The 18,987-nt window shown below is 47.3% G+C and overlaps 1 protein-coding gene across 2 annotated transcripts in view; it reads right to left on the bottom strand.

Annotated features, from left to right (window-relative positions):
- SLC4A11 (solute carrier family 4 member 11) overlaps positions 1-18,987 on the bottom strand; it is a 141,941-nt gene that overhangs the window by 63,315 nt on the left and 59,639 nt on the right. For both annotated transcript variants that reach the window (XM_059817689.1, XM_059817688.1), the window contains exons 2-3: positions 15,775-15,825; positions 3,302-3,454 (exon numbers count right to left, since the gene is read on the bottom strand). In XM_059817689.1, the coding sequence (XP_059673672.1) occupies positions 3,302-3,454; positions 15,775-15,825 (204 nt within the window). The remainder of the gene's footprint in view (positions 1-3,301; positions 3,455-15,774; positions 15,826-18,987) is intronic.

The raw sequence follows: 18,987 nt of genomic DNA, 5'->3' as shown, positions 1-18,987 counted from the left end.
AGAATTACAGTAAAGTACATCCAATTATACTCATAGCAAGCTGTCCATCCATCATATGGAGATTAACAGCTCGACAGAATGATGGCAGAGCTGTCACCGCGTCTGTAATTCCACTCACATTGCCTGCCAGCACCCTGACCCTGGGGTACCAACTCATTCCCTCATCAGATGGGATTTTTGGATCTTTTAGCCCTACACTAAGATAGGCAGCAACCTCACAGCAGTTCACCAGATAAGGTCTCCAGCAGGAGAGAATTTGGACACCACATTCAGCCAAGACACCAAACTGTGATGACCAGAACAGGCATACAGAGGCTCACAGATATCACAAAGCAGGTATTTATCTTGTTTCAAGTCACCTTAGAGGTTTTTCCTGCTGGAGATTGAGCAAATGTATTTTATGCAGCAAGTGCATCTGACAGTAGGGAGGCAAATCAACATAGGCAGCACTGGAGAGCCCTCTTTGCAGAAGATGGCCCATAGTCAGTCCCTCTCCAGCCAGGCAGCAACCACCCAAGCCCCAGCAAGTGTTGAACGGGGTTGCATGACACAAGAGGGCAATATCGAGCCCTCTGGCACAAGGAGGTCTTTCAACTCAAAGGTTTCACCCAGCTTGGAGAAAGCAAGAAAGTGAGACGGGGATGGAAAAATGTCATTCCCACACTTGCTTTTCCACTGTGTTTAAAGAGCATCAGAGGAACTTGTAGGATCCTAGAGCACTAGGTCCCTTGGGGGTTGGAAATGAGGTGTTTGGGGGGGAGGCGGATCTTGCATTGCCTGGGCAAAGCCTGCCTTTTTTTTTTTGCATTTCTTTTCAGTTTGTCTTGCTGGAGACAAGCACTGCAAGTACTCAGCTCCACAGTTTTGTTGCAGGAACACAAAGCCTACATATAAAACAAAACACCCAGAGAGCAGCAGCAATGCAAGGTCATTTCTGAAAAGCATCCCCTTGCAGAGTTGAACAAGGAAGAGTACTCCCAGATACACCTCAGCAAGGGCACAGTTAAACCTCATTTCTGGAAAGAGCTTCAAAAGCTTGTGAAGAAGGGTTTTTCTTCTGGCATTTCAGGCTACTTTCATTAGCAGAAGAGCTTAAAGGGCTCATCTCAGCCACTTTCAGCCACCTGAGAAGTCAGCTCTCCAGGAGGATCAGCTGTGCCCTCTGCAGCCAGAGACTGATTTAGTATGTATAAAGTCAACTCTGCAAGATGCTTCAGCAAAACCACCTCTGAGAAAGAGCTGACAGCCAAGATGACTCAAAACCTGGAGTCTGAGGAATCCTATGCCTGATGCTCACAGAGAACCACCTGGATTTTGGCTACTGGGACCACTTTGATGTTGTCATGGGAAAAAAGAAAAAAGTAAGTCTCACTTCACACCTGCCCTTATTGAAAATTTGGACTTTAGTTCTGCCTGAAGCCCATTTTTAAAACCTCAGTCCTTGCATTTGAAAAGGGACTCCAGCACATCAGAAGTCCATTTTTCCTTAAAAATCCTTAACATCTCAGCTGAAGAAAAAGGATATGACAAATACCACCATCAAACATCAGTGCTTGAGGGAAATAAGGAAGCCTTTTTTGTTCTGTTTTGAATGGAAGGGAGAACACTTATAAAAAGCCCAAGAGGACACACAGGGAAAGTCAGCCTCTTCAGATGCAGAAGAATCCACAGCACTTGCATTCCTCATCCCCGAACAATGCACCCCACGGCATTAAACCCAGACTTGTCATAGCAGAGTACAGTTCCCCTTAAATCTTTCAATTAAGATGGCATTTGTAAAATTACAGGCTTGAAAATTGCTAGATATTATTCTTAAGCCACCGCTCCGATTCAAAAAGTAGCTTCAAGATAGTCAAGCAGAGGTCCAGGCCATACCTATTCTGCATCACCGTTTCCAATAATCGCTCACTATAGATCAATTGGGATTTGCTTGTAATCTAAAAATAAAACTTTGAGCAAATTTAAAGGACCCTCTCATACTGGGATGTCAAGTATAATCCAGAGGCCTCGCATCTAAACTCCAAAATAGTCAGTGCCCACGCAGGCAGGCTCCGGGCTGCCGAGACAAAACACAGGCTCCTGCCGCGTCCCAGAGGCTGCATTTTCCTAGGCACATACCACTAAAGCCTGGTTTTGCTAGCCCTCCTCCTTCACCATCCAGCATGTGCCTTAGGGAGGGTGTTAAAACAGTGTGCTAGAGGCAAAAGCAACCTCTAGAGCAATCTGGGGATTTTATTCCTCAATAGCAAGCATTTTAGATATCTTCACAATTTGCATTAACTAGGCTGTCTGGAAGCGCCCTCCACCTTGCTGCCTGCATTGGGCAAAGGTTCTAAAGGATGCCGCCTTGGCAGAGAGTACTCAAAGAGCACAGTTTCAGGCAAACATATCCGTCTGCAACACAACTGCACAACCACCTCCTTTGTGGCCTACACGAGCCAAGCCGCTACTCAAAGCTGACACAGTGGCTCCCCGAGGGTGAAAGCCCCGGGGGTGCGTTTCGCTGGTGGGTTCACCCCCAGCCCCACGCAGCACTGCAGGCACCACTGCCAGCAAACGCCATCCTCCTCCCCTGCATGAAGCTGCCTTGTAGCAGGCACAGATCCCACTAAGGCGTATTTGGGGGAGCTTGGCGCTTGGGCCCTCACCTGGCAGGGGTAGTTTGTGTTTATAAACAGAGCACGACCCACAACAGCGCTTCCCTGTGCTGCAGATACAGCTGGCGGGCCTGACCTCCATTAGAGGTGTTTAACAGGCTGGTTTTCTCCTCTTTTTTGCTGTCTGCCTCAACACAGCAGGTATAGGCATTGCTTGTCTCCAGCCACGATGATTAAACCCAAAAGGCACGTGTCCAACCCCAAAAATCCCTCCGCACTCTTTGTTCCCTTACCGGCTGCTGTGGAGAGCAGCGACTGACCCGGGCGATCCACGGCTTCAGCTCACCTCCAGCATTTCAATTAAAACATGATCAAAAAACCCTCCAAAAGCCTTGGGAAACCCCAGAGCCACATTTGAGTTATCTACAGGGACGGCACGCACCAAAAATCGTGATTTCTCACTAGAAACGGCTCTCATCCAGCGAGCAGGCCGCAGCAGTGAGAGCACAGCAAGGCCCCAGGCCCGAAACTCGAGGCCTTTTTAAAGAAAAGGGGAAAAAGGAGTCAGGACACTTCATGCGGATGGCTGAAGACCCGCTCAGCAGCCAGACTTTTATTAAGGTTTTCCAACAATCGCTCCAAAATTTCGCACCAAGGAACAACCGCATCTCGCAGCCCTGTTTCGGGTGGGGGGTGGCACTCACCGGTGGCGTTCGGCGGCACCTCCAGGTTGACGTTGACGAAGAAGCGGATGCTGTCCCCCGAGACGATGGAGGAGTTCACCGCGTCGAAGAGCTCCTCGCCCCCCGTCTCCTCCTTGGCCTCGCAGCCATCGTCCGTGTCGCACTTGAGGTACCCTGCCAACGACATGAGGGCGGCAGTTAGCGGGGCTGTGGGCCGCGCCGGGGCCCAGAGCCGCTGGGGTGCAGGGGTACCCACCGATCATGGCCGCCGAGGGCTGCAGCGAGGCCTCGGCAGCGCCTGGGGCCTTGCGAGGGGCTTCTCTTACGCCCTTGCCTGGTGAGGGCTGAAAATTATAAGCAATGGGCTCCAGCACGTTTTGGGTTGGCCTCAGACATGTGTCTGAAGGGCCGCTCCAGAGCCCGGCCAGGCAAGACCATGGGTTTCGTGGGCCAGCCTGCTCGTCAAGTCAATGGCATGAGCGGCAACGCCAAGAGTTAACGCCTCGCTCCTCTCAGCAACTGGAAACTATAAAAATGCCAAGCAGCGACCCCGAAGTACAAGCTGCTCCACAGCCCCGGCCCATCCCAAACCCAATGGATTCATCAGCTCAAGTCACCGGCAGCGCAGCCATTTCGCTTGTGGGTCAGCAATTTGAAACTGAGGAGGGAAAAATAGAAAAGGTTTCCAAGGAGACATTTGATATAGGCAGACAGACCCACCGCTCCCCACAGGGCAGAGGAGCAGGTCACAGGAGGCAGCAGCATCGAGAAAGCAAGACAAGTTTCTTAATTACAGCAGACAACTCTTTAGCCTTTCTCAATGCTTCTAATTAGAGTTTAACCTAGCCTCATTCAACAGCAAGCTGGTTCACTGCAACGTTTTATTACGAAGCAGCTGGAGGACTCTTGTAGCATGCTCGTATATCATGTTTAATTAAGAGAATTAGGGACATTATAGAATGTCAATTTTTACATGACCAGGATTATTCAGCAGCTTCTACCCATCTTCTGACAAGTCTTTTATGCCTAATTTGAAGCAGGAGGGATGTATTTCATTAGCTTGCTTTAGGCACTCCAGCAAAACGAAAAGGGTGAGCTTCAAGACGGAGGCTTGAATGGAAACTAAAATATTGATGGCTTTTTTTAAAGCCTCATATAAGCAAATGTGGAGGCAGCAGCAGCAGCAGCTGAAAGCAGCCCCCACGGTCTCGGAGGGATCTTGAACCGACAGCTCACCACCACAAAAAACAAGCCCCAAGCAGGGAGGCCACAAACAGGAACTCAGCGACGCAGGACAGGGGCTGCAGGGCTTCCTGCCACGGGCGACATGCCGACGGGTGCTCAGCATTTCCCCAGGAGGGCTCAGAGGGTGCCAGGGGTTCAAGTCTTCAGGTAACTTTGAGCTACTTCTCCGAGGCACAGGAAACACGACAAAAACCTCAGATTAATCCCCCTCCTGATCTCCGCCTCCTCCATCTACCTGCTTGACAGGAATTAAATGTGAATCAGTCCTTTCAGAACTGCTCTGAAGGCCTCAGAAAGCATCCAGGTTGCTACTGTCCCCTCCCAGCCTGCCAGACAATGCACCAAGGGTGCCATCCTCTACTGCCGGTGGAGCTTAGGCAGCTGTTTCCATCCCTGCACAATGGAAACTTGCCCAAAACAGCCAGAAAAAAGCAAGGTGAGGAAAGCAGATGAAACACCAGAACACAGTGCCTGACGTCTCATGGCACTGTGGGCACGACCAGGTATGAAACATCTGCACAAGGGCTTGCAGATGTGCTGGGACTGAGGGGCAGCCTGTGTCCTGGAGGGATGGACAAGAGCCAGGCAGGGTGCCTGCTGACATGGGAAGTACTGCAAAGCCCCGTGCAAGCATCTCAACCCCAGACAAGTGCCAAACCTGGGGTTTGGTTCCTCTGAAACGCATGATGGACACCATAACCTCTCCTCAGCAAAGCAGGGCACCCACCAGTGCTGACAGCCCCCCTGGTGCCAGGAGAGCTTGGGAAGCCCTACAAAGCAAAAAAATCAGCCTCAAAAAAAAATTAAGCTCAAACCCATGATCCTGGCTTTTCTACCTCAGCCATATCTGGGATTGCAGCCCCAGGGAAGTTGTCACAACAGGGCTGTGCTTCTCCATCCTTCCCACTCAGTGGGGCAGATGGGAGGCACATGGGGGCAAGACTGTTCAAGCACACAGCTCAGAACATGGCTGAGGTTTTCCCCACTATCCTAATGCGATTAAGACACAGATGGGTAAAAGCCAAGCAAGGAAGACTATTTATTCACTTCCCAAGCCTGTTGAAACTGGCTTGATAAGAGCACAGCAGCAGTGGGCCCTGAAAGCGGAGAGGGCTGGAGACAGGACAGAAGCAGCGCAGGAGCTGGAAGAAGGGCAAGGGTGGAGTAGGATCAGAGGGTTGGGCAGAGGTCAGCAAGGACTCTGGCAAGGGAAGCATCCTCTGTTCCTCCCTCTTTAGGGGAGGAAAGAGCAGAACAAAAGGCAGCGGAGCCTCGTGTCCCTTGGGCAAGGGATGGACAAAACACTCCGCTTGCAAATAAACCCAAACCTGGGCTGTACAGGAACTGCACTCCCAGGCAGGTGTCTGCTTTGTCACTACACCACCTCAAGGCTTCAAACCACTCCTTGTTTTGAATCCATCAGCCTATTAGTTCGCCAGGCATTTTAAAACGTGAGCAACTTAGGGCTGTCAAACACGGGGTCACTTTGAGGTGACAAGATGAGCTGTGTGCATGGCAGATGCACCTTCCTCTCCGAGCGTGGCTCAATAGCTGCCTCCAGCCCTGGCAGCTGTTTGCTCCCCATCACCTGATGGTCACCGAGTGCCACCCGTGCTGCTCGAAGGGCAGCAGATGCCAACAAGCAACAACAGAAGCTGTTCAGCTCCCTCTGAAAGTTTGGCTGGTGTTTTGCAGAAGTTCAGAGCAAGATCTGATGTGGCCATTACACAATTTGTGTTAAGTATCAATCAGATTTCCATATGGAAGCACAACCTCAGTAATGTTGTAGCCTCAGTCTCTTGTAGCCTGTGCTACAAGCAGTTGCTTCAGGGAGGTGGGGGGGGGGGTTAGACACCTTTGCATACTGCCTCATATTGGCTGGGGAAGAGTTTGAGATGTCCAAAGTGGTGCCCCCCCCCTCCGCATCTCTATCACTGCAGATCATCACCTTCATATGAAGGCAGCATTTGCTGAAGCGCCATGAGCTACACAACAGGGTGAGTCAGACCTCTGAGCACAGGAAGTGCCACTTCAGCCTGAAATATGGTCTACAAGCATTAGACAAACAAAATTTTGCTGAGTAGGAGGCCAGAGTCAGGAACTGAGTTAAGGTTGGCTGAGAAGATCAGTGCAGCCCTCATGCACCTGGAAGAAATACCTTGTAGTCAGGGTGATCCCCCCCCAGTCCACCCTGCAAGACTCATCTCTTAGCAAAGAGAATGAAAAAGGCATGAAAAGTGCACGAGGCCAAGGACAGCAGGCACCGTCCTGCAGTGCTGCAGGGACAAAATCAGCTCCTCACCCTGTGCAACCATACGTAGTAGATGCCTTGACCCTAAGTCTTTCTGTTCCTCAGCCCATCCTATGCAATGTGAAAATAAGCCATCCATCCCCATCTTATGCAGGTGCTGGGAAGAAAAAATGTGCACTTTCTCTAGCCATCCCCCTCTAAAGCATCACCCCCTCCCCTGCAATTCATGCCTGGCCCAGGCCTGCCTTGCTCTGGTATCTCAATATCCATCCCCAGCCTCCTCTCCTTACTCCCATCATCTTCTCGGATCCACTTCATCTCCCCAGTCCTGCTGCTATCACCCGTCTCACAACTCTGACAAGGTGCTTGCCCTGCAGCTATTTTGCTTTTGAGCTGAGTTTTAAGAGCTCAGGGCTCTCGGGAAGAGCAGTGAACTGAGCTGCAGCATTTGGGGGTGGCATTGCCTCTCCCCTCCAGTGCCTTAGTGGCACCTGGCAGCTGCACCTGGGGTAATAAAAATCAGCAGAGTAGCAGGAAGCACAACTTCAGCCACATCATATATGTTCCCTGAAAAAGCTTAATTGCTCTGTGGGAGCAGCACTCACAGCCCAGGGGCTGCAGACTTCGCCAAGAAAGCCGAAATCTTAATCAAACTCAATTTCCTGGGAGAAAAGCAGCTATATTACTAACGACATCATCTCACATCCCAGGTTATGAGGCTTATGCCACACACAGCCCCAGCATAACCTCTCAGTGTGCCTCAGAGGAGACAAAGCCAATCATGGTTTTTTAATCAACATCTGCATCTGCAAGCATGCACACTAACCAGGAGGTTACGAGTACAAATGCATCTACCCACACGTTGCTGCAGACTCAGTTCAGCACAGCAAGCCAGGCAAAACATCGAAGGAGGAGGGTTCTGGGGGGAGATCGGGCATTTTTCCTTCTGGCATTACCCAGATGTTGCACAACTCTGGGCATGTGTGTGCTACTCAAATTTTTTGTTTAGGCAGATATATTGCTGCTACTGTTTTAGCAGAAGTTACACAGATGAGATAAGGTACATATCCACGTAGCTAGATGAGCAGGGCAAAATAGGAGAGCCAAGATCAAAGCTTGTCAAAAGCTATCGATGTCTGCCAAGTCTCTGCAAAAATCACTGGCTTTATTTCTGAAAGACCACATATGCTGTGTTAACACTCTGAATACTCAAAGCAGTTTTCTGGAAACCACTGATTTTACCCTCAACTTGCAAGTCAGTCTACACTACAAGTCTGGAAAAGTGTTCTCGTTGATAGCACCTGTTTGCACAGCAATGCCTATGCCCTCAGCCAAATCCAAGCCCCAGCTTCCAGAATTCACGGGGTGGCATCTGCTCTTCTGAAGAAGTGGTAGGTGCGCCACCCCCCAAATATCTTCAAAAAGGCAGAACGCTAAAGTTACATTAAAAGAGTTCTTTTGAGCTCATACGATTGGCAATCCAACACTATTAGCTAGCCATGCTAAAAGCCACCTCTGATTTCTCGAATGAGTTTTTAGACACAGAAGACAGCAAATTGAAGCACAGTCCTTTTTACTGGTTTTGCAAAAACAGCACTTGTTATCACCTCACCAGAACACAGGAGCAACGATACGTACTGTGCTCCTGCCGGATGCAGCCACCTCGCACATTTTATCCCAGGAAAAGCAAAGGCTTTCCTTCTAACATCGCTGTTTAGATGTTTTTGTCCTCATCCTGATCCATTCAGAACTGAAATCCAGCGGTTGGCCCCATTCTTAACACTTCAAGCTATAAACTTCACGCAGCCAAACAGCCAGCCCTTGCAGGCAGGCAGTCAAGTGCAGGAGTTCGCAAGTTCTTGTTTCAGAAAAGCCCAAGAGCTATTTGCATTCACTTTCTCAGAAGAATTACAGGTGAAGAACAGAAGGACAACAGAAGCAATAATAATATCTATTCAATAGCTTTTAAAGGTAAGGGGGCATCAACTGGGACATGGGTATTACCCTAAAATTAGGTCTGGTTCTTTGAGCATCCCAGTGCTCAGCTGTAATATAATGTTAAGGAACTTAAGAAAGAGAATTAAGCCCTGTGTCTACCTAAATACTAGTCATGATACTGGCATTAACTTAAAAAAGCCAGCTTCATCTGATTTTTCTACTCTCAGATTTTCAACTTGCTCTAACCAACAATAGACACTAATTTTCAATAAAGGCAGGAAGTTTTAATTAACCTGAGCTAAAGTGACCAGCCTGAGCTTTAAGCTATCAGAGAGCTTGCTTTGTTCCCCGAGTACTGCAGGCTTGCAGATTCGCTGCGTCACTCAGAAAACACCCAAATCCCCAACATTGGGTGCAAAAGGAAACTCAATTAATAACGGAGCCTCCACCTCCATTTTGACCTTTACACTCTGCACAAAAACACAGGCTCATGCTGCCTCCGAAGGTTAGATAACCTTACAGTTAGTTAATATTGGCAGGGATAAAGCAATTGAAGGATTCAGGAGAGACTGGTAAGAACTTTGTACAAGTGTTATCAGTTCTCCAATCCATACAGTATTCTAGAAAAAAGGGTTTAAATAGCATCCTGCTCTCTCATATGCTAACCAAGGCAAGCTTCTGGTCACACATCATACACTGATTTCGGCATAATCACCTACTTATCAAAATAGCTCTCCTTTTTCAGACAAAAAGAGACCAATCATATGGATAGAACAGCACCTAAACATTTGCCTAAACTTTACACATTCCTGCTGAGGTTAAACTTCAAAGTTAGGGGGTTACTTACTGTTTTGAATCACAAGAGTCTGAAAAGCAGTTGTGAAAGATTCCTTCCTTCCTAACAAATTACTCCATTTCACAGATAAGAAACAATTGCAGTGCTGTAGCCACAGAGCAATGCCCTCCGAAGGCTGCTATCAAGTCGCATTTTGCAAAGCTGTCTCCCACAAAATTAAAAAATTTAAGCCACGCTGATTAAATAAAGTAGTTCTGCATACAGCTGGATGCTTGCTAGAATTTTAAGCTCTTCCTTTGGTTCACAGTTGAGAGATTCCCTGGCAAGGCTCACCATTTTTGTCCTAAGGAGATTTACCCATCGTGCAGCAGGCAGCCACGTGGACAGGGTTTATGCCAGCCCTGGAGAAGACAACTGTGGGGGTAGGGGTTGTCCACAGACTTGTTGGACTGCTAAGGGTTTGCTGCCGACAACTAATTGGCAAGAGGGGTTCAGAGCTTACCTGCCATACTTTCCTTGGAAGACCTCCTTTATTAAGCCAAACATTATGGCTTGGCACAGGTAGACTAATGACTTCTCTGGGTCATCTAGGTGGGATTTAGAGACATGTCCTCCAATCCCAGCCCCTCCAAGGGTAGCTTGAGGGGCAGAAGAGCTGGGGAAGGGTTGGGTGATGCTTCTTGGCTCTTAGGCAGTCACTGGAAGCTCATCGCATATGAGTGTGTGGACTTTTGGAGTAATGGCCACCTGCTATGGAGATGTCAATCCATCACCTAAAGCTTTCAGAGTGCTTCAAGACCACGGATTAAACCACAACCACCTCTTGTAAAAAAAAAGTAGAAAGTGTCTAGCAGGTGAGTCACCAAGACCAGACTCACATCCTTTAAGTAACAGATCCCTCCACTACTGGCCAGCCATAACTTCAGTCGCACGTTTCCAACCCTACTTCGAGTCAGTCTTTTGTCGTGAAGAGCCAGATGGAAGCAAAGTTTCCCCTGCCGCTTTGGTAATAATTCATAACAGAACTGAAAGAACTGATCTGCTACAAAAAAACACGCAACACCCAGGCACTTTTGAATTAATTCCAGTATTGTATTTTGCAGCCAGATTTCTAGGAAATGTTGTGAATAATCCAAGTAATTCAGTGGGGCTTTGTTTTTATTTTTTGTTTTGTTTTTACAAAACACAGCAGCACGTGGAATTTCAGTTCTGCACCAGAACCCACAGAAATCAGTAGTGTTCATTTTGTTATAGGCCTCCTGACAGACAGTTCTCAGGAATAAAATTCTGCAGTAGACCTGCAAGCCATCCCCTCGGACTCTCCATAGGTAGCAGCAATGCATCTCCCACTGGTAAACTGAGCATCTCATCGGGGGAAACCCATTGCGAAAGGATTTGTTGCACAAAGACATTTAGATTAATCTCCTACTTAGGCAAACAATTCCAAGACAGATAAAGACAAATTTAAAAAAGAAAAAACCCCACACCACACATACCAAACCGAACTGCAAACTGAAAAACAAAAACAAGCAGATAAAACATATCCAAACATCCCAAGCTAGACTGGGGCCTTGGGGCCCTTCAACACAACTGCAATTCATTGTGCCAGCAAAACCAATTAATAAGTCAGAGGAGACCAAGCAGTGAGGGATTTACTCTGGAAGACAAAGATTTATGCTGCGATATCTGTTGAGCCAGCTTTAAAACAATGCAACAATTCAGATCACAGAATCACTACAGTTGGAAAAGACCTGTAAGATCATCAAGTCCAACCATCAACCCAACACCACCATGCCCACTAAGCCATGTCCCACAGTGCCACATCCACACGTTCCTTGAACACCTCCAGTGATGGTGACTCCACCACTTCCCTGGGCAGCCTCTTCCAATGCTTCACCACTCTCTCAGTAAAGAAATCTTTCCTAATATCCAGCCTAAACCTCCCCTGGTGCAACTTGAGGCTGTTTCCTCTTGTCCTGTCGCTTGTCACTTGGGAGAAGAGACCAACACCCACCTCACCACAACCCCCTTTCAGGCAGTTGTAGAGAGCGATGAGGTCTCCCCTCAGCCTCCTCTTCTCCAGACTGAACAACCCCAGCTCCCTCAGCCGCTCCTCATCAGACTTGTGCTCCAGACCCCTCACCAGCTCCGTCGCCCTTCTCTGGACACGCTCCAGCACCTCAATGTCCTTCTTGTAGTGAGGGGCCCAAAACTGAACACAGTATTCGAGGTGCGGCCTCACCAGCGCCGAGTACAGAGGCACGATCACCTCCCTGCTCCTGCTGGCCACACCATTTCTGATACAGGCCAGGATGGCATTGGCCTTCTTGGCCACCTGGGCACACTGCTGGCTCATATTCAGCCGGCTGTCAATCAACACTCCCAGGTCCTTTTCTGCAGGCAGCTTTCCAGCCACTCGTCCCCAAGCCTGTAGCGTTGCCTGGGGTTGTTGTGACCCAAGTGCAGGACCCGGCACTTGGCCTTGTTGAACCTCATACTCCCCAGCCCTATACTGGGACTCCTTCCTTCGGATTTTGCAAGAGGAACTGGAAAGCCTCCGGTTGTGTCCTATCAGGGAAAGTTCTTAGGTCAATTAAAAAGCTCATCATACATTGGCAGAATTTAATCACTTGCAGCTAATACCATTGCCTTTAGAGCTAATCCACTTGTGGCAGGCACTGGATACTCCCCCCACCACCACCGAGGAGGATGCAGGAGGCTGACAGCCAAGAGACAATCCGGGGTTTGACGAGTAGTTATTCCGAACATTGATTGCTGAGCTGTGTTTCATCAGGACTCCAATTATCTTCAGGTTTGGATTGGGTCTACACAATCATCTCATTAGTCACTTAAATTTGCCAGGAAGAAAACTCATTTGAGAAAACAACCTTGCTGAAGATTCAAGTGACTTAAACACACAGCCTGCTCATGGGGCGGATAGGGGGACACCAAATACTACTGGGCCGCGCCAGATTTTGTTCATTTGCTTGTGCAAGAGGCTCGTTCCACAGACTCAAAAAAGTAAAAACATGGATTTTCATCAGCACGATATGTCAGACAACTATTAAAACTGACAACATACATGGGTTGAAAACAGAAGACAGCCAACAGCTGCCATCACACTCCCCATCAGAAACTTCTAAACTGGGCAGGCACAAACTTATATCCTTATTTCTCCTCTTAATGTTGCCTCTACAGAGCAAGCTACTAACCAGATTTCCCGCCCCCCCCAGTCATATTGCATGCATTTACCTTCTGCAATGCACTAGAGGCCACAAGAGTGGCTTGCAGTCAAGTTCTTCCAGCAATAGGGGAAAACCAGAGTATGCTGAAACTGGAACTTGTAGCTAGAGACATGGGCTCCTTTGATTAACCTTCCAGATTTTTAGCCAGTTAAGAAATTATCAAATGGGTTGGTACATGGTTGGGACCATAACAACGCTCTGAGCTTCCAGAATAGCCATATATTAGCATCCATTCACTAGAAAAATCCTTCCTGGGCTTTCCTCCACTCCTCAGTAATTAACAGAGCTACACATTAAATACTTCAGTAAGTGTTTATGAACAGTAAATATCCAGGAGATTCTTAAAAAGCACTGCTTTGGTGCTACAGGCAAGATTACCCTCACTCTACAATTTAAACTAAAACTGAAGTCTCAACTTAAGTTTTAACATTGCTGCAGCTGCTATTGAGAACACAACAAGGGTAAGAAAAAAGTTAGCTGGCAAAGACAGACACAGTCTCTGAACAGAGCCTCAGATATGGTCAGAAACAAAAACATCCTAATTACTACGGATACAGAAAACCATATGTATATGCAAGATCTCAGGAGGAGATAAGGAAAAAAGCTCAACTGGGCAAAGAGCAATAGTATCAAGAGATGTTTCTCTACTGAGAAAGGGGAAAAATGTAAGTGCTAAGGGACTCTAAGGAAGAGGGTGGGTTTTTTCTTTCCTCCCACCCCCACAAGACAAAGCTTAGAGGTTTGGGTTTTTTTATTTTAAAGGTGGGGCAAGAGCATCTCTTAGTCTCCATAATGACCTGGCAGATCCGAACAAGCGGTGCCAAGAAACAGCTTAATGATTACGTAGCTCCGTTTCAAAACAAGCACTTTTGAAACCATGTGAAAAGGTAACTTCTTTCTCTGCGGTTTCCTCTAGTCCTGATTAAGTTTTTGGGTAAGCCTTCAAGAATCTGAGTGCATGAAACTTCTGTACAGAGAGCCAAAGCACTGACTCGCAAAGGGATGTCAATATTCACACTGGCAACCCCCGAGATGTGCTGCCCATGTATTCTGTGCAGAAGCACACAAGCCCTCGGTTAAATCAGGCAGTAGAAGGTGACTCATCACTCAACAGCAACTGAACTTCTAAAAAAGGTCAGTTTGTAATGAGGAACAAGAATCACAGAAGATTTGAGCAGGAAATAACCAAGAAATCCACTGTATTTTCAATTGCAATTAATACTGCATTCAACACTGCACGCAGGCTGAAGAGGAACTTGCAAGCAACCTTCCCTCCTTCCCCCAAGCCATGCAGAAGTGTAACAGGGAAGAAGCATACACAGCTTCAGAGAGTCCTTAATGGTAGCTCTGAGGTGCTGCTTAAGACAAATGAGAAAGCTGAGTAATAACACAAATAGGGAGAAATAAATGCTCACTGCCCCATGGCACAGAGTTCGCAAAAGCATGTCTCATAGGAGAGCTTTGCACAGGGAATGCCACAAATACAAACTATAAACATCGTTATCTGGGTTTTTTTGTTTGGACAGTTCGAGAAAGAGAAGACATTGAGCCCTGGAAGGAGGCACGTAGAGTCTTTCCACATAAGATGCCAGAACAGAGAGCTGCGCTTGTGGTCCCTGTGGCAGGAGGGCTTGGGATGAAATAGGTGGCTCCAGAAGACACCCCCCTTTGTCCTTCCTCCAAACCACACAGCAGCATTTCTCACCAAGCCCTTACACTGCTCTCAGCCAGAAAGCTGGAGGCTTAGTCATCTCTCCGGGTCCCAACCTGGACAACCCTCTTACATTCCCAGCCTGCAAGAAAGCACCAACCACATCAAGGGGCCAGAAGCAAGCCAGGTAAGGTAGAAGCAGGGCTACCCAGACCTCATGCACCTCATGACCTCAGAAAACGTGCAAATACCAAAGAAATAAAACCTCCCTGAGGTCAGGAATAATTTTTGCCCTTCTGCAACTCAAGCCAGCTTTCAGAAAAGACCTCTTACTGAAGATAAGAGCACTTGCTTCCAGTTTCATCTTTTTACTCCTAGAATTTGGCTCCACATAAAGCATTCAGAAATGGCAAATGAGCCAGTGCCAAAGGAAGCACTGTCAATAGCAATGCTGGATCTATTACAGCTGACATCTGGCAGACATTCCGCTTCCCCTTCCCAGATGTTAAGCTAAGACTTGGCCCCCTGGAACAAGAAAGATGAGCCTTGTGACAGCTACAAGCATCTACAGGCCTAAATAACTGGAGCATTTTATAGCCTTCTGCTCTGACCCTTTGGAAGTCCTGAGTACTCCAAGCATTGCACCTTCTCAAGGGCAAGCAGCCCCAGGCCCTTAGAGACTACATCCTGAAGAGGCTGGTCTTGAGCCAAACTCTCAAGGTCATGTCTCCCTATTAACCCCCCTCCCCTCTGCTATTTCTCCAAAACCAGTAGAGAAGTGGGGACTTGACTGCACTTCAAGTTTGGTTGTACGATACTTTGGCCCTTTATCAGTACACTGTCTCCAAGAGCTCAGCCACCTTTGTTGAGGCAGATGATACAAGTTTCCAAATGCCACAACTTCATCTTGCTTCAAAGAAAAATCTGAGAGCACTTTGCACCAAAAGATGCATTTACCAGAGCCATCCAACATTTGCCTGACGCTCTTGGCAGGATGTCTCCAAAGGGATCTGACACCTACACATGATCTCCACTCCAGAAAAAGATAAGCAAATACACCTGCCAGCCTGTATTACAGGAAAACATCATGAAAGAACTTGAAAAACAAGGAGCCACCCAGAATAGTCACCGATGACAATGTGGAGATGATTATTAACTGCTTTGAGTATCTAGAACATCTACAGGATTTAAAAACGCAGAGTCTGCTTCCAGTGCAAGATTTCACAACCACCATGCAAGACTGTCTTCACATGCTGCTTAGGCTAAGTGAGTTTTGTATCACCCATTTCAAGTTCTCAGCTGACCCTGTAGTGCAGCTCTCCCTCCAATAAGGCAATACTATGCACAAAGAAGTCAAATAATACTTGCCACTCTCTTCAAAGAAGTATCCATTTCTTGACATCGCTGCTGGTGGAGACTCTAAAAAGACAGAAAAAAGGAAACATAAGAACCGTCAAGATGCTGAATGTCTTCACCTTACTGCTAAACTCGCTGTAAGCCTGGATTACAGCAGAAAGCCAGCCCCAAAATACTGCAGGCATCAGATTTTCCTGAATGTGGCAATGTTAACCTTTTGTTTATTGACTTTAGCATTTACCAGAATCTCCTATACAGTCACAGTCACTGCTTGAAAAAAAGTTAAGCAGTCTCAGACATCCTGGACTGGGACCACAGAACAGCAAGACTAAATATCAGGACAAGCCTGATCATCTCAGTGACCTATCAAACCTGAACAAGTGCATCCAAAAATAATACAAGCTAAGCATCTATGAGGCACTTATAAAAAAACACAAACCATAATGAAGTCCAGGTTGTATCTTATGCTCAGATAAAAAGAACCAGTTTATTTTAGAACAACTCCATGTAGATGAGAATGCGATTTCACATCCTACTCTGCTGCCCCTAATCATTAGGATATCCCAAAACAGCGCTTGGCACTTGAAGATAAGCACAAGAACACTGTAGCCTTCCTCGGCCCACTTCCTGACCCGGGGTCCTGCAGCAAACACCATCTGCACCAACGGGGTCTCACGAGGAAGCCACAAATGGGAAGTGACACTGACCAAGAGCAAACCCACAAACACAGCCGCACCAGGACCGAATCCCCATGATTCATTATGAAACATCCTTCACTTGTTAGTGAGCCTGTTCTGCAATTAACTGCTGGCAAACTGGGTATTCACCATGCAAAGAGATGTTCAAACAGCATAGGAGCACCTGCTTTTGGGTGCGATCAAAGTCTGGTACCCAAGCCCAGCCTGGCTGTTTTTATTACTAACAGTATTTGACATTTTCAGACTGTGTGGGCTAGAAGCACCAGCTTTTCTGTACAGGTGCATGCCCCATTTTTATGGTGAGCTAACAGAGCTCTTTATTTCAAGCCTTGAGCAAGAGTCACCCAAACAGTCCCTTAGAAAGCTGCTACTAGGTGCTGCCTCTTTATATGCTTCTTCCCAGCCAAAATGCAATCAGAAAGTGGAATAGATTTGCTGTCTTCCCCCACTTCATCAGGCTAATCAAACATTACCTACGCAAGCCTGGGATGAATTTGGGCCAACAAGGAAAGAGGTTTTGCCTGCTTTATTGTTCTACAGATTAGGCTTCCTGCTTTTCGTTTGAGGTATGAGACTGTTTCCCAAAGACCCTTTCTCTACCCCATAACTTTTGGCTTACAGGTTAAGTGGGTTTTTTCCCCCCCTCCCTTTTACAGCATGCCATGTTTTCAAGCATCATAATTCATCCTGGTCCACCGGGAGCCTTTGTGCGCCAGACGGATACAAGTCACACCACTGACGGCAGCACCTTCCAGCCCTAACGCTTGTCACAGCCCAGTGTGGCTCAAACCTTTCAGTGCAGACAGCATTTGGCTGCACAGGTTCCTGGAGGAACACCCTGATGACCATTTAAAAAAAAAAAAACCACAACACACACACAAACCCGAGGGCAATTCAAGTGTCTGGTCCAAGAGAGAAACACAATGTTCCAAGTTCATCCCAGAACAATGGGTTGGAGGAACAAACGCACCGTGGCCAAGGGGCACCCGTTACACGAGTCAATTGTTTCCCTCCACCTGGAAGGGAAGGAGAAGATCCATCCAGACTGATTAGCAAGCTAACGATCAAAGGAAAAATTTTTAAAGAGGCTCTTATTGTGTCATGATTGCATTTACGTATTTCAGAGAAACAAACAAAATACGCCTAGGCAAATGGATTACCCAAGGAACTGACATTCCCACCAGGATGGTATATCAATTTCTCATCTTCATTATGGCTTCTGAGGGAGCCTGAAGCAACATGTTCAACCTTCACTAGGCAAAATGAGACGCTGTTTGCTTTTCCTTTAACTGAACACACCTATTTCTATGGTTTGATAACACCTAATGAACAGGAATCCAGAGTTGGTTGGTTTCTTCATTAGAAATACCTTCTAACTGCAGCATTGCCTGGCTTAACATCACACCTTTACGGGACACTCTGGTTTGGTCGCTGCTTGGACTAGGCATGAAAAGGGCAAGGCTGGGGTATTACAGCAGGCAGTGCCATTTCATTAGGTGGCACTTGTTCTTCTGAGTCACTAATGAGCGATAGTCCCCTAGGCAACATGCTCAGGCAATTATGTTGGAGGTGCTGTTTTTTCAGATGAGTCATAAAACAGAGGTCTTAACCTTGTAATTAAAGATGCAATGGCACGTTTGGGAAAAAAAAAAGTCAGGCGTTCACCCTACTATGCCCTGGCTGAAGTCCAGCCCTGGCAATTTCTCTTCTCCCTACATAATGCTGTCTTATAGCACCAAGGGGATTCAGACTTCAAAACAGTCTTGTTGGAGCCTTTTGAAAAGTTATTACAACCCCCACGGAAGGGGCTACGCACATTAACATCAGGAATGATGCGTAACATGCCCAGGAGGTAAAAGGTGATGGGGTGTTTACACAAGTCCAGACACACGCACAGAGCTATGGGACTAGCTTAAAGGTCAAGGCGTTAGCAGAAGTGGAGGTAGGAAGGGTAAATTGGAGGCTACATCATCTGCATCTCCAAGAAGCTAGAGAAAGCGGCATCCCCCTACAAAGGAGACAGATTTGGGGGAGAGGGCAATTAATACCTTTCCTCCTTATGCATCAGCCCTCTCCTCCTCAGATTTCCCCAATCAGTTTAGCACAAGCAAGCATAGCTAGCATCCCATAAACACAAGCTAAGGACAAGGCCAGCTAGACCGTGCTTAAGTGCACACTCAGTAGCACTCAGCAAGGCAAACATATATCAGCAGGCTCCACATGCCTCTCCTTTCACAAGGCTCACGGGATTTTAATACTCAAGGTCTCGGCTCCTTAGTCGTGTTTTGCTGAACGCAAGAGCAATGGGTTTGAGTCGCACAGAACTGACAGCAAGGCAGAGTCCTCTTCTCTGGCAAGAGGGTACGTACCCACACCAACCTGCGTTTCCTCTCCCTATCTCACCTCCACTCTTGAAAAAAGAGCTCAACCAAGGGGCAGTTATAACACACTACCGTAATCAATGCAACTGAATCACAGAATCCCTGCACTTGGAAAAGACCTGTAAGATCGTCAAGTCCAACCATCA

Source organism: Gavia stellata, chromosome 5, assembly GCF_030936135.1.
Source record: "Gavia stellata isolate bGavSte3 chromosome 5, bGavSte3.hap2, whole genome shotgun sequence".
NCBI classification, from domain to species: domain Eukaryota; kingdom Metazoa; phylum Chordata; class Aves; order Gaviiformes; family Gaviidae; genus Gavia; species Gavia stellata.
Note: the sequence above shows the minus strand (reverse complement) of the source record. Positions and strands in the feature narration are given on the sequence as shown.